Raw genomic sequence first — 27,143 nt, forward strand, 5'->3', positions numbered from 1 at the left:
TTATTTTGTTAAGTTTATTTATCACTGAAGTTAACACATAGTAGCAAGTTCTGTGTTGGCTTCAATTAAAAACAATCATAAACATTACTACTTTGCCCTCAAAATTGAAGTCAACCCAGCCCATACTACAAAGCACTTGGTTTAAGGTAAAGCACTTACCCAGAAGACAAGAAATTGGGAGGGAAGGAAGGAAGGAAGGGAAGAGTGAGCAGTTCCTCCAGACCACATACTTGAAATAGGATACTATATATAAATGCTTCAAAAGGCATGAATTATCCATGAACAGAAAAAGCAAAGTCTATATGCCAAGGGTCGGAAACTTCAGCAGTATGATTGTTCTCAAACGCTTTCATTTTAAAAGCCTTATTTGTTGTTTTGAGACTGCTGTGCTGGCATTCATTGTGAGAACAAAGACTGCAAAATGGCTTGATAAGTATATGCATTCAAGAAAAATCTACCCAAAAAAAACCCAGTGTGGTTAAAGGTCCATAACATTTATCGTATGCAACTCAAAACATACTGACTTTGTATAATACCATCAGAAAAAAACACCTCTTGCCATCAAAATACCCAAATAGAAAGTGTTTGCTTATATCTATTTTAGGCAGTAGTCTTACAAAGCCATCACTTCATGTAACTAGAAATGTTGTTTTAAATGTACACTTTGCAGACCATACCGATTTTCCAGGTGAAGAACTACTTAAAATAAAAATTGATTTCTTTTTGATTGAGATATACATGCCACTCAAAGATACCTACTGGGTTCATATTTTTTATTTCTTACCACCAAGTGATCTGTGACATATACAACATTTGAAATTTCAGGTAACCAGTATTCAATTTCTGACTTTTAGTTGCAAGTTCTGTGCATGATCAGTTTTCACACGTGTAAGAGTTTCATGCTTTCACATTACCTAGAAAATTTTGTTAAAGAATTCCAATTCAGAGTGTTAAAGCACCAATATTATAATTTGTTACCAATCAATGCTAAACACCAACATAAAAACCATGTTTAGGTTTTGAACTTAACGTCGCACAGTGGTCCACCCATCTTCATCAGCTTCAAGTTTAGTGCGGCGAAGGGAGTCCCGGTCTTTTTCTGTTCTCCAGGCCCCCTTCTCTTTCTCACCATCTTTTTCTCGTTCTTTTGACACAGAGGGCGCTGGAGCAGCAGGAGCAGCAGCAGGTGGTCTCCGAACAATTTCCCGTTCTTCATGCTCCTCCTTTTTGTCATCGCCACGTCTCCATGAGCTCACTAAATGGGGGAAAGACAGTATTATGGCTATGCTTCCTTCACTAAGTTTTACTATCATCAAATTCCGAGAAAATGTTTGATGACATTGGAATCCAGGCCATCCAAAACAGCTTTATAGCAATTCGCAAGAGACACCCATAAACTCGTGATGAGAATGTCCAAAAATAGAACTTTTTTAAAAAAAGAAAAGGGGGAGGGATCTTGTATGAATCTTTCTACATAGCTTTGGAATGAGAAGTTAACATGATTTATAGGTGGTCTGATTAACTGATAAGCTATGGATTTGAAGACCCAGAATAGAAAAAAAATACTTATTGTAACCAACAATGTTCAAAGCTAAGGGCAAGTACTTTGCAAGTCTTTCAAGTACAAAAAACATTTTAAAAGTGATACGGCTTTTGTATTTACCTGTTTAAATCATGTCTTGCTACACCATCAAATTTCATTTCTTTTAAAAAATATATTCAAGTGTTCTCAACTGTGACCCTATTTGCACAATTATGCAATGACATATACCGTAAGTGTGCTTCCTTTGTGTTTTCCTGAAAGGGAGCTGTATTTAGGGTACCCAACTACAGAAAACAAGTCTACCTTCTTCCCGATCTGTTCTGGGAAGGGGCCCTGGCCCTCTCCTTTCCCTGTCTTCAACACGCCGATCTCGAAGATCACGGCCACCCCGGTCATCTCTAGAATCACGGCCACCTCTGTCCCATTCATCACGACGGCCTGACTCTCTCCAGCTAGAGGTTTCCTCAGCTGGTCCTCTTCTCCAGCCAGCGTCATCTCTTTAGTTATAAAAATATATTTTAGTAATAAGAAAAAGCATTTAACTCCACATTCCAGGGAATGAATTAAAATCAACCATACGACCCAGAAGCTACTCTTATGCAAACTGTTACTGGAACAAAACAACTTTTTTTTTTAAAAAAAGCACTATTCAAAATCATTTTTCCCAAGAAACAAGCATTTCTAAACATTTGTGGGTATAAACATTGCAAACTATTCTCCAGCTAATGCTCATAGCACTCAAGTGCACATTTTGGTGACATAAAACTCATCAAATTAACAAAAAACAACAACCCTGCTTTTGGCTACTTACTACCACTTCAAAATTGTTCAAGTGCCCCAAAGTGTGATGCCCAATATCCCAAAGACTTTTGTGGTGGGGCCTTACCCCAGTTCATAAGGTTTGGGGAGGAGAAACCCAAGCTACACACAATTTAAAAGTAATGCAATCAAACCTAGGACGCCTGAAACGATCTTCCCGATCAAAGTCACGGTCCTTGTCAGGTTCACGGTCCTTCTCATTCTCATCACGATCTTTATCCCATTCATTATCTTCCGAAGGTCTGGAATCCCGTGGAGGGCCCCAACTATCTTCACGAGCCTTTTCTCGTTCTCTCCAACCACCTATTGACAGCGAAATATCTGAATTTGGGTGTACTAATCTCAATAGTGTAAGAATGTGGAGCTTCCATTCATGCATTTTATATAATTGACTTTTTATTTCTATTCCTTGTATATTGTATTGTTGTTTTATTGCTATGGCTGATAGCTGAGACAAATAAAGATTCAGGCATGCATGCATGCAAGAAGTTTGTATTCTATTTCTTATGATTCCACACCACAACTGAGGTTTCCACATGCAAAATCCCATTCTATTATGGATATCTGAGATGGGAACACATCTGGCATAAATGGAATACAATGTGGAATAACTTGTTTCATGTTTACATGTGCTTTATTATGATTTCCTTGAATAAGGAAAAGAGAATGTGGTCTTTTCCTTGTAATTATCCAGTACACTTGCACCCAACTAATTCTGGAACCAGTGTTACCTATTAGATCATCTACATTTTTTAGTCATTTGTTTAAATGTATCTAGCAATCAAAGTACAAGAACTGCACTTTGGGATACCTTCAATTAATCAGCAAAGGAATCAATTTTTTTACACTGCAGTGGCAACAATGTAAAAGAAGTGCAAACAAATGGATATAATTTCTATGCCCTTTTGGCACTTGTTGGCTTTGGACTTGCAAATATGCAACCCTTTAGATTCTTATATTACCGTCATTACTTTTCAGACAATGTTCAATAGAAACATTATGAGGTACTTTTCAGTTTGCTGCAGTGATCTCAGAATGCAAAAGTGTTTTCTGTGCAAACTTAAAACAGAATGTATGCTAGCTATTCTCAGAACGCAAAATGAATGGCTCCAATTTGTATGTTTACCTGGTTTCCCATATGGTCTCCAAGGTCCAGTTCTGGAATCCTCTCCACGCCTAGAATCATCTCCACGTCTAGGACCTCTGTCATCATCACCAGCACGTCTAGGTCCACGATCATCATCACGCCTTGAAATTCTATCTTCATCTGTGTTACGCCATGGTCCCCTATCTTCATCACGCCTTGACATTCTGTCATCATCCAGCCCACGCCGGGGAGGCCGATCTTCGTCTGCAGCTCTCCAACTTGGTCTGTCATCATCTAAACCCCGCCTAGGGCCTCTGTCATCATCCAAACCCCGCCTGGGGCCCCTGTCTTCATCCAGACCACGCCTGGGGCCCCTGTCTTCATCCAGACCACGCCTGGGGCCCCTGTCATCATCCAGACCACGCCTGGGGCCCCTGTCATCATCTGTGTTGCGCCAACTTGGCCTGTCATCATCCAGACCGCGCCTGGGGCCCCTGTCATCATCTAAGCCACGCCTGGGGCCCCTGTCATCATCCAGCCCACGCCTGGGGCCCCTGTCATCATCCAGACCGCGCCTGGGGGCCCTGTCATCATCCAGCCCGCGCCTGGGGCCCCTGTCGTCATCCAGCCCGCGCCTGGGGCCCCTGTCATCATCCAGCCCGCGCCTGGGGCCCCTGTCGTCATCCAGCCCGCGCCTGGGGCCCCTGTCATCATCTAAGCCACGCATGGGGCCCTTGTCTTCTGCTGAGCGCCAACTTGTTCTGTCATCATCCAGAACTTTCTTAGGACCTTTGTCTTCATCAGCATCCTGCTTCGGCACTTTGTCTTCTAGTGCTTCACGAGGAGAATCTACTCTGTCTGCTGAGATACCACGCCGAGGCAAATCATCTCTTCGTAAAGGTTTTTCATCCTCACGTGCGTCTCCACGCCGCCACTCTCTGTTCAAATAGAAAAATCGTGCATTTTGAATATAAAAGTTTTGCCTTCAGTTGTATGGAAAGCCATTTGGTATATTTACTCCTACACAGTAGTACTAATTACACCACATCACATGTTATTTCCCATAAAGAAATCTGTTCCATGTAGGAAATAACATACAACCTGTGAGTAGTCAGCTTGACATTTTGGAGTGGTGAGGATAAATAAAATATCATATGTAACAAAATACTAAAGAACAATGGTGTCACAAGGGATGGATAATTATAAAAAGAGAGCTTTATCCAGCAAAGTAGTTCTGTTAGCACAAGTACTTCTGGCTGCGCAACAGGACTTCCCCTCCCTCTTCTTCCCCTGTGCACCCTACATCTGTTATGGGTTTTTTGTCAACCCACCATTTGGGGGAGGGCGCTGTTGGGAGGTACAGGGATAGGAAGTCCTTGCACTAACAAAACAAAACTACATCATTGGGGATTGCCCACTGTTGAAATGTTTCAAAGGAAATGTCAGGATGCATGGATGTTGCTGAAATATTAAAAAATAGACAATTCTGTTAGAGTTCTGATCAATGTAAAAGATGTACAAATAATCTTTTTTCTTTCCTTGCTGCTGCCTATCCAACTGTATTTCAGGTGCTCTCTTCCAACTTTAGCCGGGAACTTACAAACTTTTATCCAAAAGTCTACGTATGCTAGGAAACATAAGAAATTGGTATACGTCATTGAACTTATAAATTCTGTTTGATAACCAAATGAATTGGAGAAAGGTTAAGAGGCCAAATCTTCACTTGGGGTGAAAAACTGCACACCTAAGGTTCTTATTTAAATGGCTGGTTGCTTTCTCAATGTAATACAGGGTTCTTGTATTAATTTGCAAAGCCCTTAACAACTTGGATCAAGGATATTTAGGGACTGCCTAATCCCTGAGGTCTTCAGGTGAGTCACTGTTAGTATCCCCTCATGGCTTAGACACACAACTTGCATCCACCAGGAGATGTACATTCAATACTGTGGACCCAATTTTATAGAACTCCCATCCAGTTAAGTTCAGATTGGCCCTCTGCCTGTTGAATGTCCAGCATGTACTGAAGACTTTATTCTAGAATTCTGATTTTATCCTTTTAACAGATAGTTATCTTTATCAAATCAACCTTGTACACTCCTTAGAGACTATTGCATTAAGCTGTGTATAAATTGTCAAAATAAACAATTAAGTAATTTTGCTATTCTAATGCAATTTTATTGCATTCTGTGCATGCAATGATTTAGTTGGATGCAACCCATTTTATTTGTACGCAGTCTACAACAATACTCACCTTTGCAGAGGACATCAGGATCACAAAGGAAACATGAACAAGTTGTAGACACTTTAAGCATTATTCCAATAAATACCTTTCTGGTGGGGCTGGTCGCCTCCATTCTGAGTCTGGCTCAGCACTTCTCCTCCAGGTGCTTTCACCAGGTTCTCGGTCACTCCAACGAGAGTCCTACATTTCAATCAAAAATAAAAAGCACCGTTACTAATAACCCAACCAATGTGGTTTTGTATATATCACATGTTTTTATTTCAATAGAATAGTATAGGCAGGACGTTATTTTGACTTGGAATAACGAACTGAGAACCTGTGAACTAATCTGTCAGTGAAACTTGTTTTTTGACTAGTTATTAAAAACAAAAGTATGTATTGAATTCTGTGGCATTACAAATTTAATGAGACCTCATGGGATAAATATATGGATGGATATTCAGCATGGACAAGTGCAAAGTACTGCATTATACTGGACCTGATCTATTAGTTACAACTCAACAAAAGGGATGGGGAATAGGTAGTAAAATTGTCCCAACATGACCCAAACAAATTGCTCAGTTATTAATAAGAATTATTCACATATCTCCATGTGACATGTTCAGTACTGAATACTAACTTGAGAAATGGCATACAAATGCAAAATGCAGCCACAAGAGAAACCACCACTATGTTTTGTAGAGCATAGCAAATGAACAGCTAAGGCGATGACAGTTCAAATTAGAATAAAATATGGCAGAGGAAGAAATGACAGAAGTGAACTGGAAACAATAGTCAATCCATTCAAAAAAGGCAGCAACGTCTTCTGTCATTTTTCCTACTCCTAAAAAGCAGGAGAAAAGGAATAGATCCCAAATTTCATATACAAATGGACCCTTCAGACATGACAACTACAATATGTAAACTGAGGATCACCTCTAATACTCCACTGGAAAAATTACAAATAGAGTAAGAATGAGAAATTACTAGGGCTGCAGATTATCCAAATTAATACACACATTTTCACCATTATAAAATTTCAAAATGCATGTATTTTCTGGTGCAAAGTTTACCCACTGAAAAGATTAGCAATGATTGAGCCGAAGATAGTATTAATATAAAGCAATACTTAAGACAAAAACAATGAAGACTCCTGGGGCACCATAAAGGCTAATGAATTGATGATGACATGAGCTTTTGTAGACCAGAGTTCACTTTGCTGCAACAAACCAACATGCTACGGCTCTGGAAACACTCTTTGTAGTTGAGCAGTGGGAAGATTTCAAGCATGCAGGCTCTTCTACTTTGTTTTTTTTTACTACAGTGGTACCTCTGGTTGTGAACGGGATCCGTTCCGGAGCCCCGTTCACAACCTGAGCAGAACGCAACCCGAGTCTGCGCAGGTCGTGATTCGCTGCTTCTGCGCATGCACGTGGTGTCATTTTGAGCGTCTGCACATACGCGAGCAGTGAAACCCGGAAGTAACCCTTTCTGGTACTTCCAGGTCACTGTGGGACCTGAAAACACTCGACCTGAAGCAAACACAACACGAGGATGACTGTAATACCACAAGTTCCGCCAACTAGAGACTGGTGCAAAATAGTGGCTCAACTGGGCAGACATACAAAAAGATTTAAGGAATAGACTGTCTCTGAGCACATGCTTATCCCAGGATTTTTTTGATAAGTAACAGAAGAAAGCTTGGGAATCTCTTCATACAAGAATCCACTCCTGTTTTCCACCACATCCTTGGGCATTCTTTCTCAGCCAGCTAATTTAGGTAAAATAAACTTTTAAGCTGCTGCTATTGTTAAGACAAACAGCGGTCAAAAACTCGATCTATTGCAAACTACTCAAGCACCAACCAACAGATCCTGATCCTTCTTCCCCCTCCTGATCAACTTCATACTACATTATTTCATAGTCATCATTTGATCATAGAGATACTAAAAGGCCAGTTGACAGTTAATTTATTGGTGCCCTTGTGCATCTGCTAACAGAAAAGGGGACCGATTTTTTTCGGATACACCCCCCAACCCTGGTAGCCTCCCAGCACTTGCTGAATTCAGCTGCAGTGAGTCAGGGGACCCTCCAGAACATGCTGGAAGGTGCCATAGAAAGCTGCAAGAAGGTGGAATCACTTTCTCTTCCATAGCACCAAGGCACAAAACTGAAGTCCACTCAAAAGCAGTACGTTGAAAGCTTCCCCCTTAAATATGAATTCTTGAATTTGAAGAGTTCTTTCACATATACTTTTTATTGACGTAAATTATTCTCTATTTAAGAGCAGAGGCATTTGGAGGGTTGTATCCAATGCTATCTGTGCAGAAGCAGAACAAAACTCTCCTCATGCAACAGACTTCACCTTCCTGTCCTCCCCCCACCCAGCAGGCCTCCACATTTCAAAATATACTTCAAAGGATTGAGGGACTCTCCACAGATGATTTTGCAGACTTGTGGTGGTCTGCAGAGGGGAAAAGAGAGAAGTGAAGTCCTGTTGTTTGCACAGGACTTCTGCTCATGCAACACTGGATTCTGCTTAGAAATGTCAGTTTATCAGAAATAGAATTTACCTTCCTTGAAAGCGGATCTTCAAGATTCCTCCTCTCTTCTTCTCGACGACGTTCCCTTTCTTCAATCTCCAGTTCTCTTTGCCGTTTCTTTCTCTCTACCTCTTCTAGTTTTTTGACGCGTTCCTGATATTCACGCATTTCTTCCTCACGTTTTTCACGTTCTGCACGTTCTTTTTCTTCTTGTTCTGCCCAAAATATTAATGCAGATAGAGTGACTTTCCATCATATATTTGAAATGTCTATCATATGTCCTCTCATTTACCAATTTTGTTTGCACAGCATTTCATGTCTGCTTAAAATTTAATGGGCCAATGTTGTGCAAGCAGATTTCTGGTCGTATGATGGGAATTCATTTTTCTTTCCTGTCCCACAGCCCCCCATGCCGTCTCCAAACTCTCCAGATCATATTGGGTGGGCCTAGTAGAGGGAATCTATTACACAAACAATGTCTAGTCTACTAGTGGACGGACAACACTGAATATTACCCATTATTATTTTTACAAGTAATGAAATTCAAATTCAATTACAGTGGTGCACCGCAAGACGAAATTAATTCGTTCCACGAGTTTTTTCTTCTTGCAAGTTTTTTGTCTTGCGAAGCATGGTTTCCCATAGGAATGCATTGAAAATCAATTAATGCGTTCCTATGGAGACTGCCTTCAGACCAGGTCCGGGGAGAACAGCAAGCTCCGGGGACAGAGGTCCTTCGCCTCTTTCCTCGAACCTCTTCTGTAGGCAGGCGGGGGGAGAACGGCTTTTCTTCCCACCGCCAGCCTTCAGAAGGCTGTTCTGAAGGCTGGCGGTGGGAAGAAAAGCCCTTCTCCCCCCACCGGACTTCAAAAGAGCTGCGGGAAGTCCGGCGGGGGTCCAAGGGATTCCCTCACCGCCGCCCGACTTTAAAAGCACTCTGGGGAAAGCAGCGAAGCGTGCTGCTTTCCCCGGAGTGCTTTTAAAGGCGGGCGGCTGGGAAGGAATCCCTTGGACCCCCGCCGGACTTCAAAAGAGCTTCGGGAAGTCCGGCGGGGGTCCAAGGGATTCCCTCCCAGCCCGCCCCGCTCCGCTGAAGTTTAGAGGGAGCCTGTGGGGAAAAACTCAAAAAAAAAAAAATCATTTTGCGAGAAAGGCCCATAGGAAAATTTGTCTTGCGAAGCGGCTAAAAAATCAGAAAACCCTTTCGTCTTGCGCGTTTTTCGTTGAGCGAGGCATTCGTCTTGCGGGGTACCACTGTAATGGCAACCATGGCACATCTATATATAGATAAGTAAAATAAATACTGCTGGAAACACAGCAAAGATCAAGGGTGTTTTTTCAGCAATAGCCTTTTATTTAGTGTTTACCTTTAAGCATCTTCTCTTCTTGCAATCTTTGTTCTTCTTCCTCTTTCTCCTGATAATAAGCAATGCGTCTTCCCTCTTTGCGCTGCCTTTTGCGTTCCTCTAAGCGTTTATGCCTTTCCTCTGCTAATCTTTCTTCAAATTGTTTAAGTTTTTCCTAAAATACATATTAATACATTGAACTCCAGACATGTTACAGGCAACCTACAGGATGAATGCTCAAACATGAACTCCAACTATCTGGTGTTCACATGTGTTAATGACTAATTGTAGCTTGGCAGCTATACATAAAGTCAACTCTTAGGCCCGTTGCTCAACGTCTTTCTAAGCAACTTGGATGAAGGAATTGAAGGGATGCTCATCAAATCTGTAGATGACATGAAACTGGGAAGGGTAGATAATGCCGAAGACAGAATCAAAATTCAAAATAACCTTAACAGATTGGACTAACTGGGCACAAGCTAACAAAATGAATTTCAATAGGAACAAATGTAAGGCTCTGCACTTAGGGAGGAAGAACCAGATGCACAAATATAGGATGGGGGACACCTGGCTTACTAACAGTACATATGAAAAGGATCTAGGGGCCCTGGAGGACCACAAGCTTAACATGAGTCAACAGTGTATAGTTAACCCGGAAAAGAGACTAAGAGGAGATATGATAGCCATCTTCAAATATTTAAAGGGCTGTCACATGGAAGATGGAACAAGCCTGTTTTCTCCTGCTCTGGAAGGTAGGACTCAAACCAATGGTTTTAACTTACAAGAAAGGAGATTTAGACTAAACGTATGTTAAAACTTTCTGACAGTAAGAGCTGTTTGACAGTGGAGCAGTTTCCCTTGGGAGGTTGTGGACTCTCTTTCCTTGAAGGCTTTAAGTAGAGGTTGGATGGCCATCTGTCATGGATGCTTCAGCTGAGATCCCTGCATTGCAGGGGGTTGGACTAGATAACCCTTGGGTTCCTTCCAACTCTATGATTCTAAACAGTTCTGGAATCCACATTAAGAGCAGAGATGTAAAACAACTGTTTTGAGAAGTTTAGAAACAACTTATAAAATGGGAGAATTCTCCGATGTCTTTGGAGGAAGGGGAGGATACAAATGAAATAAACAAAGAGGAAGATACACATAAAGCTTTTTATATGAGATTTTTTTATCAGAAAGGACACCTCTCTGCTGATGCGAAGCGTAATCTTGTTGCCTCTCCTATCAAAACAGGCACAGACACTAACATGCTAAAATGACAAAGGAGAGAGGATACCAGTGCCATCCCTCACTCCATTTTCTATAAAGTTCTGATCAGGAGTAATCTCATATGTGTCAGAACACAAAAATCAGATTTACCTCATACACTGATCTTCTCGCTTCTTTGAGCCTAGTTACAAAGAAATCACTGTCCTCCAACATCCTGGACATCCTGTTCTTATGTTCAAGGGCTTTCTCACGTTCCAACTGCATAGTTGAGATCTGTGACATACACAAAACCAAATCAGTAGTGGAGTGATGCATACAATTTGTTTCAAATGTCTTTTGTGAATTTATGGGCACCACATGCCTCTTTTTTTTCTAACTGTCTAGATGCCAATAAAATTTAGCAGACCAGTTAAAGGAAAACCCCAGTAGGCCTATTATTGTTAAGCAATGGTATACTGAAAAAGAGCTTGGGTACAAAGCCTATATAAACCCTATGATCACTTTTATTACAGTTAAAATGATGGCTTTCATTGTTCTCAAATAGATTCTAACTATTACACGATTGCAAGCTGCAAAGCATTCTAATGATTTACATTAGAACTTGGTGTAGCTACACAATTTATTCCAGTCAGAAGATTTGCATTCTTTTATGGCAAAATTGGAGTTCTAGCACAGACTGAGATTCTTTAATTGCAATATATCCAAACATCATTCATTCTTCATCACTCATGTGACAAAGATTTCTAAAACACTGTCTACTACTGCATAAATTATATAATCAGCTGAGAAGTTAATTTCTAGAAACTAACAGAGAAAAAATATTAAGTAACTACGTCACACCAGAGTACTCTCAGAAACCTCACCCTTTCTTCTTCTTGCTGTTCCCAAAGCTCCATGTCTCTGACTCTTTGCTCTTCATATGCACTCTTAATCAGTGGGATTTCTTCCAAGCGTTTTGCCCTTTCAAAATGGTCAATCTAAAGAAATGTGATTGTTTAGGTTTAAGCGTAAAAGGAACATACACACACGTCATCAATAAATGCTGTTTCTCCACCATACATCTTTTTCTTATACCTTTTTCTCCTGATTTTTCAGACGCTCTTGCAATTCCTTCTTTTCTTTCTCCAGCTGTTCAACTTGTTTTGCCATAATGAAGTCTGGATCCAATTCTTCAAGATCCTATAGTCAAGACATTAGATGTTAAAGAATAAAAATCAAACTACCATTTCTGAGAAAAACACACATTCTTGTTTTTAATTTTAATGCAGCTTCCCCATTTGATAAATTATCTACGATTTTATTTCATTTTTAGTCCTTTAATCCATTTTATTAAAATATTCTAATGTTCAGATATAAGGGACGTGGGTGGCGCTGTGGGTTAAACCACAGAGCCTAGGACTTGCCAATCAGAAGGTTGGCAGTTCAAATCCCCATGACGGGGTGAGCTCCCATTGCTCAGTCCCTGCTCCTGCCACCCTAGCAGTCCGAAAGCACATCAAAGTGCAAGTAGATAAATAGGTACCGCTCTGGCGGGAAGGTAAACGGCGTTTCCGTGTGCTGCTCTGGTTCACCAGAAGCGGCTTCGTCATGCTGGCCACATGACCCGGAAGCTGTACACCAGCTCCCTCGGCCAATGAAGCGAGATGAGCACCGCAACCCCAGAGTCAATCACGACTGGACCTAATGGTCAGGGGTCCCTTTACCTTTACGATTCAGAAATAGACTACAGTGGTGCCTCGCAAGACGAAAAGAATCCGTTCTGTGATTCTCTTCGTCTAGCGGTTTTTTTGTCTTGCGAAGCAAGCCCATTGACGGATTAGCGGATTAGCGCTATTAGCGGCTTTTAGCGGCTTATCGGATCAGCTGATAAGCGGCTTAGAAAAAGGGGGGAAGGGAAAAAAACCCGCAGGAACTCGCAAGACATTTTCGTCTTGCGAAGCAAGCCCATAGGAGATTCGTTTTGCGAAGCACCTCCAAAACGGAAAACTCTTTCGTCTAGCGAGTTTTCCCTCTTGCGAGGCATTCGTCTTGCAGGGCACCACTGTACATTATTTGTAATCAAATTGTTTGATTAAGGTTAGGAAACCTAGTCAAGGGAAGTGGGAGATGCTACTGGTAGGGTATTCAAATAGGGTTTCTGTCTCTCAGAAGAATGTAGAAATGGGCTAAAAGTCTAACTCAATATACAATATTTTCTACAATATAAACTTCCCATTCATGAATGGTCACTAGTGGTTACAATAAAAAAGTTGTCAGGGGGAAACAACAAGCTTCTTACTTCAATATCAATATCTTTGAAGGCCTTGGCTCCCAGCTCAGTTTTCTTGATCTGCTCCAAACGCTCACGAACAGTTTTCTTTTTAATTTGCTCATGTTCCTGCAGAATGCGCTCCTTTTCCCGCTCTTTCGCCTCCTGACGCAATCTCTCCTCTTCGGCTTTGCGAACCTTTTGGAGTTCTGCTTCACGCTGCTCCAACTCTTCTTTTTCACGCTGAATGTTCAAGCTCTCAAGACGTTCCTTTCTTTCCTCAATAGTCTGACGGCGAGCAAGGATACGCTGATGTTCTTTCCTTGAATTTTTTAAATAAGCTGTAACAGCCAGCTGGTGTTGCTCTTCCTTCTCTAGCTGCATAATGGTTAAAGGCAGAACAACAAAAACTCATTTAAATACAAATGGGAGAGTAAAGCACTGCTGAATTCTGCAGAATTATTAATGCAGGTTCTTTTGTGTTTTTCCCCCATTGGCATCTCAGAACAGATTCTTCAAAAACATATGTATTGGAATAAATATGCCAGCACTAAATATTTTTAAGTAATACATGTAAGTACAGGCAACGCCCCATGTACACGGTGTGTGTGTGTGTGTGTTCCGAGGCACCAAGAGTGTAAACCCACCCTGCACTCTTCCAGGGCTGAAAGCAGTGTGCATCAGCAGTGACATGTGCCTTGAACACAGGCAACACGGGAGTCAAACATGCGTTGGAGGGAAGAGAAGAAATATTCAAACCATGACTGAGCATACCAAGTTTCCCATAAAGCATCAGTATTCTTTTAAAGATGTATCAAAAGCTGACAACTTACCAATATGTGAGGTGGCTTAATCACTTCAAGAGCCTTTGCAAGGGCAGATGACATAGCTGTCAACTGGCTCCTGATCTGCTCAGATGGCATGTTCTGCAGCTGAGGGCCAAGAGGTGCATCTTCCCGGGTGCAATAGTTCAAATCTGACCCAAAACTCAGTGTTCGAGTGGTATGATCAATGCGAACCTACGATGGAGTAATTCAGAAATTCATTATTAAGGGCATGTTTAGGATAGTTTCTCACAGCTGTTTATAAATTTTGTCTTACCAGCTCTTTTTCTTATATTACTGCCATTTAACATTGAGATACAACAGACTTCTGAACTGTACTCAAATCAAATGGTAAACTTAAAAACTGAAATTACTTCTTGATTAAAGAAATCTTAGCTAAATTATCATATGATTTAGTTCAGTAATCAATTAAATGTGCATATGATATGATGAAAGAAAATCTAAAAAATATGTTATTAGATTACGTACACATGTAGCTAAGCAAGCATTTTCTAAGAGGCAGAATCCTTAATTATTTTACACACAGAGGGAATACCTCTCCTAAGATATAAAAACTGCAGTTGGCAAGCTCCAAGTACTTCAACTAGAAACAATGCTACATGATTAGAACCATGATTTAACTGATGCATCTAAACTAATGGTGTCCCAGGGTCTATAGGATTTTTCAAATCTTCCTCTCCAATGGCAGAAAGAGATGTCTGCCTTCGGAGAGGGAGATCAGATTTTGTAAGGTCCTGCCCCTGTCACCATAGAAACCCCTGTGCCCCTTACATAAACACATTGCGTTTCCCCAATAAAACCATAGAACAGGGACAAAGTATGTCAGCCCTGGAGCTAGTTTAGCTTATTTCCATAAATCATAAAAGAGAGAAAGTCAGAAAGGGGGGAGGGACATTCCTTCTACCCTTCCTTCTGCCTAAACCTGGCATGGCTTTAGAAGCTTCAGTTCCTTTGTCTTTGTTTCCACAGACACGCCAGCTGTAACTGCTCTGTAACTGCTGCAGTTTCTAACTATATTTCCAGAAAGGTAGCTTTTGAATTCTAAAAATCAACCATTTTACAAGAAAACATATTGACTGGGAATCAGAGAAGTCTTGCTTGAGAAGCCAAGCACTTTCACTTGCATATGGCAGCCCCGCCTAATTCTTTGTGGACTTTTCTGTTCTGCACTGTTCTGGGAATGCTGTTCCAGGAGTCAGGAGCAGCTGGACTACTACCAAGCTGTACAGAGAAGTCAGGAAAGCCTGCTGTATGGCTCAATCTTTGCTCACTCCAACCATTCAAGGTTGCACAGGTGAAGGAAATTTTGTCGGACTTCTTGTGAAAAAGTTCATTCTCTTCACCGGCCAGAGGTTATTCTAGAGTGGGTTACCCCACCACTGAAGAATGTGCTGAAACTCATTTCTTGGAATTTAAAAAACAAAAGTGACTGTTATGTTTGACTAAACAAGCTTTAATCAGATTTATCTAAATACAGAAATGTGTATAAACATTTGACGTTTTCGCTACTGCACTTACTTGCAAATCACAGTGTCTGGCAGCATCTACTATTGCACGTTCCAGTTGGAAAGCATCAACAAAAGGAACCAGAGTAGTCAGGCGAGAAAATTCGATGCTTTGATAAATTTGGGCCACCTGCGTAACACATGAATATTCAACTCTTTCCAATTATTCATCCTAATATTGTACAAGCATTTTAAAGAGCTCAATTAACTTAAGTCAACAGCTTAACCGCCAACAATAGTGAATAATCATTCACATTTAAGAAACACTTCACATTTTCTGTCAAGCGTTTATTCAAAGGAATTACTCACTCTCCCAAGCAGCAACTATGTGTGAAGGAGACTGGCAGCAGTCTCTCAACGGAGTAAAGCTGCTAATTAGCCTTCAACTGTTCCTTTAGCACATCAGAAATAACACTGCTTACCACTGTAAAGGAAACAGGTCAATGACATGTGCATTTGGAAAACTGAAACATCAAGCACTAAAAATCCCTCATGTTAAGAATTTATTATTTAACTAGGTAGATCCATCACCCACGCCTTGTACCTCTGTAACCCAGGCAATGTTTGTCTCATGTAGCTTGTTCAGAGCACAGCAACATTGTCTGTGTTTTCTGTTAAGCATCAGAAGCCTAATCCAGGCAGCCATCATGCAGAAGAAGTCAAGCAATAAGCCCAGCCCCAACTTATGCTCAGTCACCTGTGTAGTCTTTACACACGTGTACTAATAGTAAACACCATTAGGAGGCCACGTATACAAAGCCTGTGCATATTTGTGCATTGGTAGTGACTATACAAACAATATAACTGGAAGTGGGGGTTCTCTACATGGAAATAATCCCACCCCCTACACACGCTCACTTGAATGAGCAGGGCCATAGGGCATATGAAAAAAAAGTAGTTTGCTGCATGTGGTTCTTTGGTGCTGTTTCATACATTATTCAAAATGGCATGGCACCAACACCACTCTTTGGTAACTACACCTTCTTGTCAAGTTACAGCAGACCACATGGTTATGTGTCGCATTAGTAATGTCTCCTTAATTAAACAAGAATTACAAGTGTAATACATTCCCTATATGATAAGCTTTAATCACATGGACAGAACTTGAAGACATTACAGAAGACAGCGTATGAGAACCATGTTCCTTATGATACAGATAAGCTCTGAGTCAAAGGCAACTGACAAATATAAGAGATTTCAGAGTTCAATCAAGGAACACGTCCAATATCTACTACATACAGCTGTAACTAAATTAAGGATGCCCCTTATATCTTTCACTAAGTGATCCTTAAGAGACACATAGGAACAAAACATTCTATTTAAAAGAAACACTAACCTGCCAGTCATACCAGGATAGTTTGAATTACAACAAAACAGTAAAACACACAACTTATATGGTAGAATTCAACAATGCACTCTGATGAATATACCATCTTCAGAAACATTACAATGATCCTTTCCTCTCCTCTCCTCCCTCTGCATGCTAATCTAGTGGTTCTCCTCACCATCAGCACCTCAAGTTGGTTTCAGGGAGCGTGGAGAATGTGTAGGGTGAAGAGAGGGGTGGAAAAAACCATTGACCAAGTAGAAGTTCTTGAGCAGGGCATATTGCTCAACAAAACTTATAAAAATATGACATTAAGAATACCCTAAGTCACAACCAAGCTCCTCACTTGTGCAGTTGAGTGAATCTTGATGGATTTAGGAATTCTGCAACATTCACTCCAACTGCACATTCCACTTTGAAGATTCTTGTTTTGCAATCATACCTGCTGAAGCAGCCTGAGTATGGTGTTATTTTGAAGATGGGGGATATACAGTTGCAGTTCTGGTTCCTTCTCAGATTGGTCTCTTACCCAGTTCAACACCTGTACAGAATTATTTAGAGATTGTAAGATAGCATGGCTGGTTCAGACAATACCTTTTCCTCACTAAATTGTATCAACCCTCCAATTTTTCACAGTAGTGCACTTTATTTTTTTATAATATTTATTGAATTTTATAACAATTATTGATACAAATCTCATTCATCATGTTATTTACAATTATTCTCCCTCCCCTCCTCTGGACTTCCCTCAACTCCCCCTCTGCTGAGTTATTTAGTTTTATTTATCGTATCCTGCTTTTCTTACAGAAAAATAAAATCCCTTATCATTTCTTTAAAATATCTGTTACTCCAATGAAGTTGTGAGTTTATTCAAATCCTGTCAGTGAATCCAGTCCATTCTGTTGTTTCTCCAAATAAACTGTAAATAGTTCCCAGACTCATTTGAAGTCCTTTTTGTCCTTCTCTCATAGTTTGTCTGTTAGCTTAGCCAATTCTGCATAGCAAAGTGCACTTTAAAGAGCTTCCATAACATGTCAGAAACATGCTAATCTTCTCCAATATTAAGAGGTATATTTTTCCAATTAGCAAGATAATGGGAATGCCTAAAGCCAAAAACTAGGGACTTTTGGGCTCAACATGAACACAGGAGGGTACACTCAGGAATACACAGGGAGCGAAAATTAAGGCAAGTCCTTAAACTTTTTCAACCCAATATATTCTCTAATCCAATATACCTCCTCCTGTTTTAAGGCCACAAAATCATTACTTAGTTCAATCACTAAAGTGTTTCTAACACAATGTGTATTAAGTTATGTTTGAAGGTGACTGACAGTGGTGGCAATGTGTGCCACACTGCTAATTTACCTTCACCTATTATCTAGCACATCAGAAATATCTTTGTTCTTATAAATAGTAAGAGAAAGACAATGAAACGTGCTTCACCCTGTACAACTCTGGAGAATTACATATATGTCAGCTAAGCCTACAACCTTAAGCACACACGTATTAGGCAAAAAGTCCCCTTGAATACTGTGGGATTTACTTCCCTGTAAACATGTACAGGAATACACTGCAAGCAACAGTTAATGCTGTTTTCTAGCTGTACAATGACATTTCAAATCAGAAGCATCCATTAGTCACTTAAAATACAAACTAGGAACCTACTCTTGCAAAAGGGCATTTTCCATTTGCATGACCAGGTTTTGCTTTTAAATGTGTAGTATTTATATGAATGGAAATTCAAGCAGCATTCTCATGCAATTAGAAATTCTAGAAACAGATTGGAATGCTATTAATAGTGACATAAAAAACCTGGACAAAAAAGCACTTTAAAAATACCATGCATCTACTATATATCAACATTTGTGTGGATTTTGTCAACTACACAGAAATTACATACTTCTGAATAAAATTTCAGGACTTACCTTGCATACACGGCCACATAACTTCAGTGGATGAAAATCTACTTCAAGCCAGTTATAAAGTTCCTTTACTTCTGGGACAACATGTTGTACAACATTAAATCTCACCTATAAGACATTATGAATGTTTTAACGGTAAATATAAAACAAGCTGTAACACCTATTGCTTCATCTCAAGGATTAGCTAAAATACAATTTCCAAAAAAGTAATCAAAATGTGATAGATAAGAAACATACTCTTCATGTGCAATTAATGTGACGGAGCATACATCTCCAACTGCTGAAACACCTAGAATGTCACATTTACACATCTTATGGAGAAGCAAGGCCAGAGTCATGAAATATGCCCCACTGTAGATGGACAGCACTAAAGAGTTCCAGTTGCTGCTGTAGTCTGCAGCTAGACTGGGAATGGAGGGAGAAAGTAGGTAACAAATGAAACTTTTAATTTTCAATCACATTGTTTACTATTCACATCATTCTGAAGTTTTACTAAAGTTCCTTTTAATCAAGGATGCAAACTACAAAGAAATGTTTTGTGAAATGTTGCTTACCATATCATTAATGAGAGAAATTCGTGTCGGTGGGGCCTGGAGGCCCAACAGAGTTGCCAATCGCCGTTGCTTTTCAACAATGATGCCATCCATGTCTAGAAGACGAGCAATGTCAGTTCGTTCAGGTGTTATAGGAATGGACAGTGTGGCCAAAAGGACTCTCGTTGACATCCTATAGACAGAAGATTTAAGCAGTTGAACTGCATTAGCCTCCATTCTAGATGCCAGACTGACATAAAATGGCCTGACAAGCTTTAAATCCAGCTTCCAACCATTTGCAATACACTATTGATGCTATTTCTAAGTTTAAAAATGCACCCACAAACAAAAGTTTTCCTACCTCTGCATCTCCTCCTGTGTGAGGTTCTTTCGCATTTCCCTTGAGAGATGATAAAGACGGTGAAGTGTGGATGCATGAAAGAGCGCATTTCCTGATTTCCAGAAGACAGTAGAAACTTTGTGATAATAGTTTGCCATCAGCTGGGGCTTTGGTGGTTTCTTGGACAAGGAGAATAATCCATGTATGTCTTCCACAGCTTTGAAGGCTTCCTGAAAGGAGTTTTTTTTTAAAAAAAAAAATCATGTTACACTACAACTGTATGTCAAACAAGTTGGAGGGTAGGGATATATAGAAACCACATACAATGTAAAGTAACAGGCCTAGCTTGTGAGGTCCGCCGGAATAGTGGCATATTAATAAATACATGTTATTAGATAGAGAGATAAATAGATAGATAGATCTAAGCGGGGAATTTCCAGCCCACAAACCAAGCATTGCCTGCCAGGACATCTTGGGGAAGCTACGCCCACCCATATTATATCAATTGTGGATCAGGTAACGGTAGGCTTCAAAGGAACAACTGGGAGCTTGAAATAGTTTCTGTTCAATTGAGCCTTCCCCCTCTCAGCACTGCACTCAAGCCCTCTGTCTGTAAAGCTTTGAAGCAATATTATGGGAGCTGTTTGACCACCATTTGTACACAGCCTTGCACTGCTCCTTAAAACCTCCATTTTGTTTAGTTTCAAAGGAACAGGATGGGGGCTCTTTGATTGACCTTTGTAAACAGCAGCACAGGGTTTTGTGGTTTTTTTACAAAGGGCTGCTTAAAATACCCAACTGTGCTTTGAAGTCTCATCAACCAGACACCTGATGTCACTATGATGCCAGGTGACTGACAGGCTTCAGATACCTGTCAAATTTGGCTTGCAGGGGAGATTAAAATCTGGTCCACTGACCAGAAACAGTTCCCCAGTCCTGGTATACTCATTATCCCAAGTTCTGAGCCTAAGCACACTTTTACCAGAAAACTTTATTAATAAATAAATTTGTGTTAAGTTATTTATGTACAACTCTCTAAATTACCAGATCCCTTAAAGCACAAAACAGTAGGTAAAGCTTAAAAGAATTTGGCAACAGAAAGAGAGACTGTCAGTACCTCAATAACTGTGTAATTACATACCTGCCACAGTTCCATGCTTATAGCACTGTCCAACTGTACAAGCCTGGTTTCCAAATGCATTGACTGACTCTCTGGGTTATTGAGATTGATAGCCGTACTCTGATTGTGATGACGCTGGATCTGACCCAAATGCATTCTCAAATTGTCACAGAGTTTGCGAAACTCAGCTTTACGAGTATATTGCAAACAGAACCTGAAAGCTGCAAGATAAAATTATGGCATTTGGAAGCAGTTAAAAAGTCAGTTTGGCCTTGTTCACACAACAGAATAAACTGAAGTATGGTTTACTGGGACCATGTGCAAATGTGAGTTACTGGAGATTAACTTGCGGCCGCTTTGCTCCTCACCAGTCATTTTTACTCCTCACTACATTGAACCATGCAGGTTTGGATTAGCATGCTATTCAAATCTGAGCTCATGGTTAAGCTCTCTACTCACTAACCACTTAACCATGAGCTAGGTGCAGACACTAAATCAAATCTTAATTTTGTTCAGAATGGCACAGAGGTAAAAAGACCAGGGAACAGCAAAGCAAACACCTCTCTGGGACCCTGTTTCATGCAGCCCTGGCAAGACATAGGTTGACTGCACTAACCAGACCAGCAGTTCAAACTGACAATATTTTCTAACACTCAAATTTACACTTTGTTTTCTTATCTTTTAAAAGACGTTTTTTACTGTCCTTAATAAAAAGTCAGGTAATAGTTGAATCATTACTATAAAAAATATTTTAACCAAAATTTCTAATTTTCTTTTTAAAGAACAAAATGCTCACCCCTGCACCTGCTGGAAGTAGGCAATCAATAAGAGATTCCAGAACTTTAAAAAGTGACTGAATAGGTCTTACAAAAAAAACACACACCCAAAAAACAGATTTTACCTTGTTGTGCAATATCATGATAAAGCCGCTCCACTCTAGAATTGTTTCTGAGAAGGTCCAAACACTGCCTGTAGGATTCCCATAGAAATTTAACCCAGGGAGTCAAAAGTAACCGATCAGTACGATCTTGAGTGTCTTCCCCACTCACAGCACTTAGGAGAACACTAGAATTAAGAAACAAAAGGAATATGTTATTCTACACAATCTTTTTATCACGTCCTCTCACTTGCCAAGATGCATATCAGGCAGCACAATGAAATTCTAATGACACAACAACAGCATTCTTTGAAAGCATCTTTCAAAGTCACAGGAATGCAATTCTTGTTTTAGTCTTCCACATCAAGGTGAAAGTTGATTTGACTGAGTCAGACATAAGTCTGCCAAAAGAACTCAGCTTGCATCCAAAATCATAAATTAGTTCATCAGTGTTTTTCAATATGTATGCATAATACAAAATTAAGCTTCATACAAAAAGTATCATAGCACTGTTACCTACCTCTCTGGAGTCTGAATATTATCTAAGTCTTCAATATCTAGCACCATCTGCTGAGACTCTTCTTTAGCAGATTCAGTTTTTTCTTCTGCTAATTTTAAGTAAGCCCGAACTACATCCTCCAAGGATTTGATGTTCACCTGTATCAGAATTAGCATGGCTATAAATAACTTTGCTTAGACATGAGATGAAGTTATTTATATAAGTATAGAGATATAAATATAAAACTATGACAGTATAATGAAGTGTAGCAATGCATCTGAGAACAATTGACTTCTGCAGTTACAATTCATTCAAAAGTGTTCTATTGGTGATATATGCTCCTTATCTCTAATCCTATCAAGCTTTTATAAAGTCACATTTATAGCACAGAAGCATCACGTACATTTTTCTAAAACATCTAGAAATATATACTTTATTATAAGGCTTGTTTTTAACAACATACTATTAATATGATAACACTTTTCAGAGCCTTTACCTGTTGGCAGATATTCTTGTACTGATATAGGCCTTCTTTAGCCAGGTGGCTCTTGCGGAGGTCCACACAGAGCTCCAAGTACTTCAGCATAATCGGTTCGTGGATCTTTTGCCATGTTCGGTGTTTTTTACTTTTCATAACATCATAGAGAACATCAAGAGCAGGTTGCTTCTTCCCAACCTCAAGAAATTCTGAGAAAAATAAATTATGACTCTTAATACAAACTGCAATAAGGTACTTTCATTTTAATAAATATATTGCTTCAGAGTGGAACAGAGGAAAGTTGCTATAAAGAGCCATTTCCACCTCCAGGGAATCAGATTGAGCAACAACTGTAAAATAGGGGGAGCAGTCTAATTTTAGACTAACTTTGCAGAATACTGACAGCCAAAAATTTTTAAAAAATGTGCATCAGCATACTAGTAAACATTTTTGTGGACCACCAGCTTTTGTGAACTTGCCCACAAATTGTCAAAGGATTTCAGGAAATTAATACTATAAACGATTTGAGTCAGCCATTTCTGATAGCTCAAACTAGCTATTTAAGTCTCTAGGGAAGAAAAACAGAAATATGGTAAAGTGGCAACAGTTCTTTGTAAAACTGTTTCACTTTAAAAGGAAAGGTTGCAACAGATTGGCTAAACCTTTAGTAAGCATTGTTGTGTGTTCTAGAATAACGAGAGAAGTGATACAATTTGTAGTTACAAACTGTTGTCATTTCTGTCCTTCAGCTATAGGAGTTCTGCAATATCTTCAGTTTCAAATATGAATAGCTATGACTCTACAAACTAAAATGGATGAACACTTATATTCCATCTCACGAGGACACTCCAAGAACTACCATACCTTGCTTATGGCAAGTTACAAATACTTATTACAGTCTGATGCCACGCATGTGGAATTAAAAGTCAACCCCAATCTGCTAAATGACATTCTGGTTTATCATGGTTAACAGAGAATGAACAATGAGCTGGTGCCTGCTGCCTGATTGCTCCTGCTGCACTCTTCCCTGGCTGTAAATGGCTAAACAAACAAGGAGGTTCATGATGGCTGGCAATCATGGCTTGCAATGGAGAAACAAACCATGATCCCTGGGTTTGTATGTAACACAAAGCCAAGACTTGCACTTGCACTAGGGAGGCAAGGTGGAAGCAACTGAGCAGGATGCACCAACATGCTGTTTATTCTCAGTAGAACACAGTAAGCCCAAAAAACCTGGGTTATCATGAAGTGCAAGTACAGCCAGTACACAATCTTGCTTACTATTCTTGTATGTTTACAGACAAACAGAAATCTGACTCCTCTCCAAGCCAAAATAAATTTGCAGCACAAAAGGCATGTGGGCTGTATGGCCAAAGCTTCTGAATTATGCTCTTTGGTTGTATAAACTCCATCTTTAGTGGCAAATGACTATTTATTGCTATAAATACCAGTAAATATGGTATGTTTGTTAAAGAAATGTATTATTTTCAACGTAAGAAACCTGATTTCAATCAATAGATTTTTAAATTATTTAAATCACATTTTGACTTTTGAAATTAATACATTTTCAAGTTTCTTGTTTGAGAGATTCTTGGCTCTAAAAAAACAATAAAAATTATGAATCCCAAAACAATGTCAATGTTAAGATCCTGGCCACTTACTCCTGGCCATTCACTATTCATATGCTAGTAACATATAGAATCCAATACAAGTAAGCTTTTTAAAAATATGTATTCTGTCAATATTTTTAAGTAATTACCAGATGATAGATGAAGTATGTGTTCCAACATGACAGCAAACCCCATGGCTAGATATTACAAGAACCACCATTGTACATTCCCACTTAATTTGCATGCCATGATTAGTAACTTCCTATCCTTGTCCACAGCAAACCATCATTTTTACTTTTCTCCAACAGACAAATTATTGTTTGCACATAGCAACAAACCCTAGTTTGCCACAAACAAGGATTAGGCATTTACTGAGTGAAGTGTGTGAGGGGAGTAAGTGTGCAAGACAGGCATTAGAAATAAAACCATAATTTGGTGTTAAATCTGAATGGCCTGAATGCAGGAAATGGAAAAATCAAGTAAGAAGATTTGAATAATTCGCATAATGGTAATATGCATGTTAATGATTAAAAAAAACTTTTTAAAAAACTTAACTGAAATTTCAAGACTTAATTCCATTTGACAGTAATGGTTTTTATCAGACTTTACTTGTATTTATTAGGTACATATAACCTGCTTTAATTAAATTATAATATGCTCACACATATTTGGCTTGAGTCTACTGTAACAGGCAGCCCTACTATTTAAAACTGGTTCTTACCAGCATTTTGGTTATTAAGTTAGCTTTTAAAGTGGGTGTGTTTGCTGCCCTACATATTAATACAGTGAGCTGTGTTACTGGAATTTTCAGTGCACTACATAAAAGACAAAGAAAAGGATGAGGGGAGGAATGAGATGTATCAAGAACAGTAACAACAAACTTCCAGAATATTGCTTAAAAACTTTATAATCTATTATGAAATTCCATCTTGTTCAGTTGTCTTAAGTTTTCACAATGATATTTCACATGGTGTTACAAATAAAAGTAACTACGATAAGTAACTCCTTTAAATAATGGCTCTTTGTTTACTGCAGCTGCTTAACAGTAGACTTTCCAAGTTACACTGGAAAGCAAAAACAGGTCAAAATTCTCATCCAAATTGTAACCTTTGTTCCATATGCTTAGTTCTGTGTCATCAGATGTGATGTGAACTCTGAGAAAGACAAAACATTTACTTTCACATCATACCAGGCAGTGCATGCTCTGGGGTAGGCATGTCCAAAGTCCATTTGGGGGCCCTAATCTGGCCCGCTGGTCAATTTAATCCTGGGGTAAAGCCCTAAAAGGCTCAACAAATTCAATCCTAAAAAAGGTCAACAACTTTGGTTTGCCCTCACGCATGTTCACTTCATCAGATCTGGCCCTCTTTGAAAAGTTTGGGCACCCCTGCTATGGGGGTCTCAAAATGAACAATATTAATTTAATGGTTAAAAAAAATGGGGAACGGGGGAGGGGGAAGGTAGAGGCAGAGAATGAGCGCCCATTTCCTGCAGCGCTGTGGCTAGATTTGTCATCGACGCCTCTGGGAAACTGAGCTAAACCAGGATTCTGGTGTAGGCCATAATTTCTAACGAAACGTAGGGAAGGTGCGAGTTTTAAGGGCGAGAGAGATTTCGAAACCCAAAGATGCCCCCGCGAGATAAATGCCGCCCTTTGTTTATTGATTCGGGGGGGTGGGGGTGGGATAATCAACTGTGAACAGGTATAACGCAACAGCCATTGAAGACAAGCGCTGCCCAGAGAGGCACTCTTTAAAAATGTGTTTTATTTACTGACGAAAGAGGGGAAGGAAAAACCAGCCGCATCCCTCTCCCCGCTCACACCCCCTCGCGCGGAAGCCTGGGCTCAAACGGGAGGAAGTGAGTCGAGAGAGCCGCCACGAGGAGCGGAGGCCTCGTGTCTAAAGAGCGAATAGGGCGGCCCGTCCCTTTCACCACCACCCCTCCTTCCACCTCGGCTGCGTGCCTGACGGGGCCGGCTAGACGGAGAGCGCGGGGAGGAGGGCGAGGCCGTGCTGCGGTCAGCGTGGCGGGTGCCTGGGCCTCCCAAGTGTGGCGGGAGCCTAGGCCTCGGCCTCCATTACTAAGCATAATGGGGGCGCGGGCGGGGCGCGGAGGCGGGCCCTCCCCCGGCCCCGCTGGCGAGCGGCCCCCGAGCTCCGCACTCACCGTTCGCCCGCTTTAGGGCGTTCTCGGGCCGCTGGAAGTAGACCGGCATGATGGCGACGGCTTCTCCTCACACGGCAACGAGCCCCAAGGAGCGCCCAACCAGGCAGCAAAGCGAGGCCGGAAATGGAGCGCGTCACGTGACGCGCCCAGCGCACGGACGTGTCCGGAAGCGAAGGCGGGTGGAGGGGGCGGGGTCAGCCCCGAGCTTTCGAGGCGCCAAACGTTCGAAGGGCGCATGCGCGAGGAGGCTCTGCTTAGAGCGGGTCCGGTGGTGTGGAGTTCGAGGCCAGCGCTGCTCAGCGGGTTAGGCGGCGGTTTGAATGATCCTGCGCTTGTTTGTGGGCTACGCAGCGGGTTCCGTGATAGAAGTTTATAAAACTGCGCGCGGCACGGATAAGAAGATTTTCTCCCCGTCGCGGGATGGTAGAACTCGAGGGCATCCGATGAAGCTGAATAGTGGAAGGTTCAGGACAGATTAAAAGAAAGGGTTTCTTCCACAGTTATACTGTGGAACTCACTTCCACTGGAAGCAAGGGATTGCCATCAATCTGGATGACTTTAAAAAAGGATTATGTTCTTGTGGCCTGTTGTGTTTAAGATTAGAGCACTCCTTGCTGAATTCTTTGACATTGAGAGCCAGTGTGCGTAATATGGTGTGCTGTGCTGCATTAATGTGTTCGTCTTTTAGACCTAAAAGACCCAGGTTCAGATCCCCATTCCAGCTATGGAGCTCACACAGTGACTTTAAGCCAGTCACTGTTATAGCATAGCTTACATTGTTGTGACATTCACATTATAACATCTTGAGCCCATTGGAGGGGGAAAGTGGGGGGTGTACATTTAATTCATAAATAATTTTCTCCTACACCATTCCATTCCTATACTTCATTAAGTGAGAC

General features: G+C 40.6%; 1 protein-coding gene across 1 annotated transcript; it reads right to left on the bottom strand.

Moving 5' to 3' along the window:
• On the bottom strand, positions 1-26,403 carry EIF3A (eukaryotic translation initiation factor 3 subunit A). Its single transcript, XM_082222556.1, has 22 exons — positions 26,245-26,403; positions 22,484-22,674; positions 22,009-22,145; positions 21,513-21,676; positions 20,633-20,832; positions 19,513-19,721; positions 19,173-19,344; positions 18,622-18,726; positions 17,139-17,237; positions 15,383-15,499; positions 13,853-14,038; positions 13,050-13,397; positions 11,846-11,950; positions 11,635-11,748; positions 10,922-11,044; positions 9,581-9,734; positions 8,244-8,428; positions 5,777-5,871; positions 3,489-4,387; positions 2,497-2,665; positions 1,847-2,040; positions 1-1,255 (listed from the first exon to the last, which is right to left on the bottom strand). The coding sequence occupies exons 1-22, from the start codon at positions 26,291-26,293 to the stop codon at positions 1,026-1,028; spliced, it is 4,245 nt and encodes a 1,414-aa protein (XP_082078682.1). The 5' UTR covers positions 26,294-26,403; the 3' UTR covers positions 1-1,025.
• Positions 26,404-27,143: the final 740 nt, after the last annotated feature.

The sequence above is a fragment of the Podarcis vaucheri genome (assembly GCF_965113315.1).
Source record: "Podarcis vaucheri genome assembly, chromosome: 5".
Classification (NCBI taxonomy): domain Eukaryota; kingdom Metazoa; phylum Chordata; class Lepidosauria; order Squamata; family Lacertidae; genus Podarcis; species Podarcis vaucheri.

What these genes read in the sequence shown, in the direction of transcription:
- EIF3A (XM_082222556.1), bottom strand. Translation starts at nt 26,293, where the DNA reads ATGCCGGTCTACTTCCAGCGGCCCGAGAACGCCCTAAAGCGGGCGAAC. An exon ending in TGAAAAATCAGGAGAAAAAG is followed by an intron (nt 11,749 to 11,845) that starts GTATAAGAAAAA and finishes ACATTTCTTTAG; the next exon opens with ATTGACCATTTTGAAAGGGC. An exon ending in AGAAGAGAAGATGCTTAAAG is followed by an intron (nt 8,429 to 9,580) that starts GTAAACACTAAA and finishes TATTTTGGGCAG; the next exon opens with AACAAGAAGAAAAAGAACGT.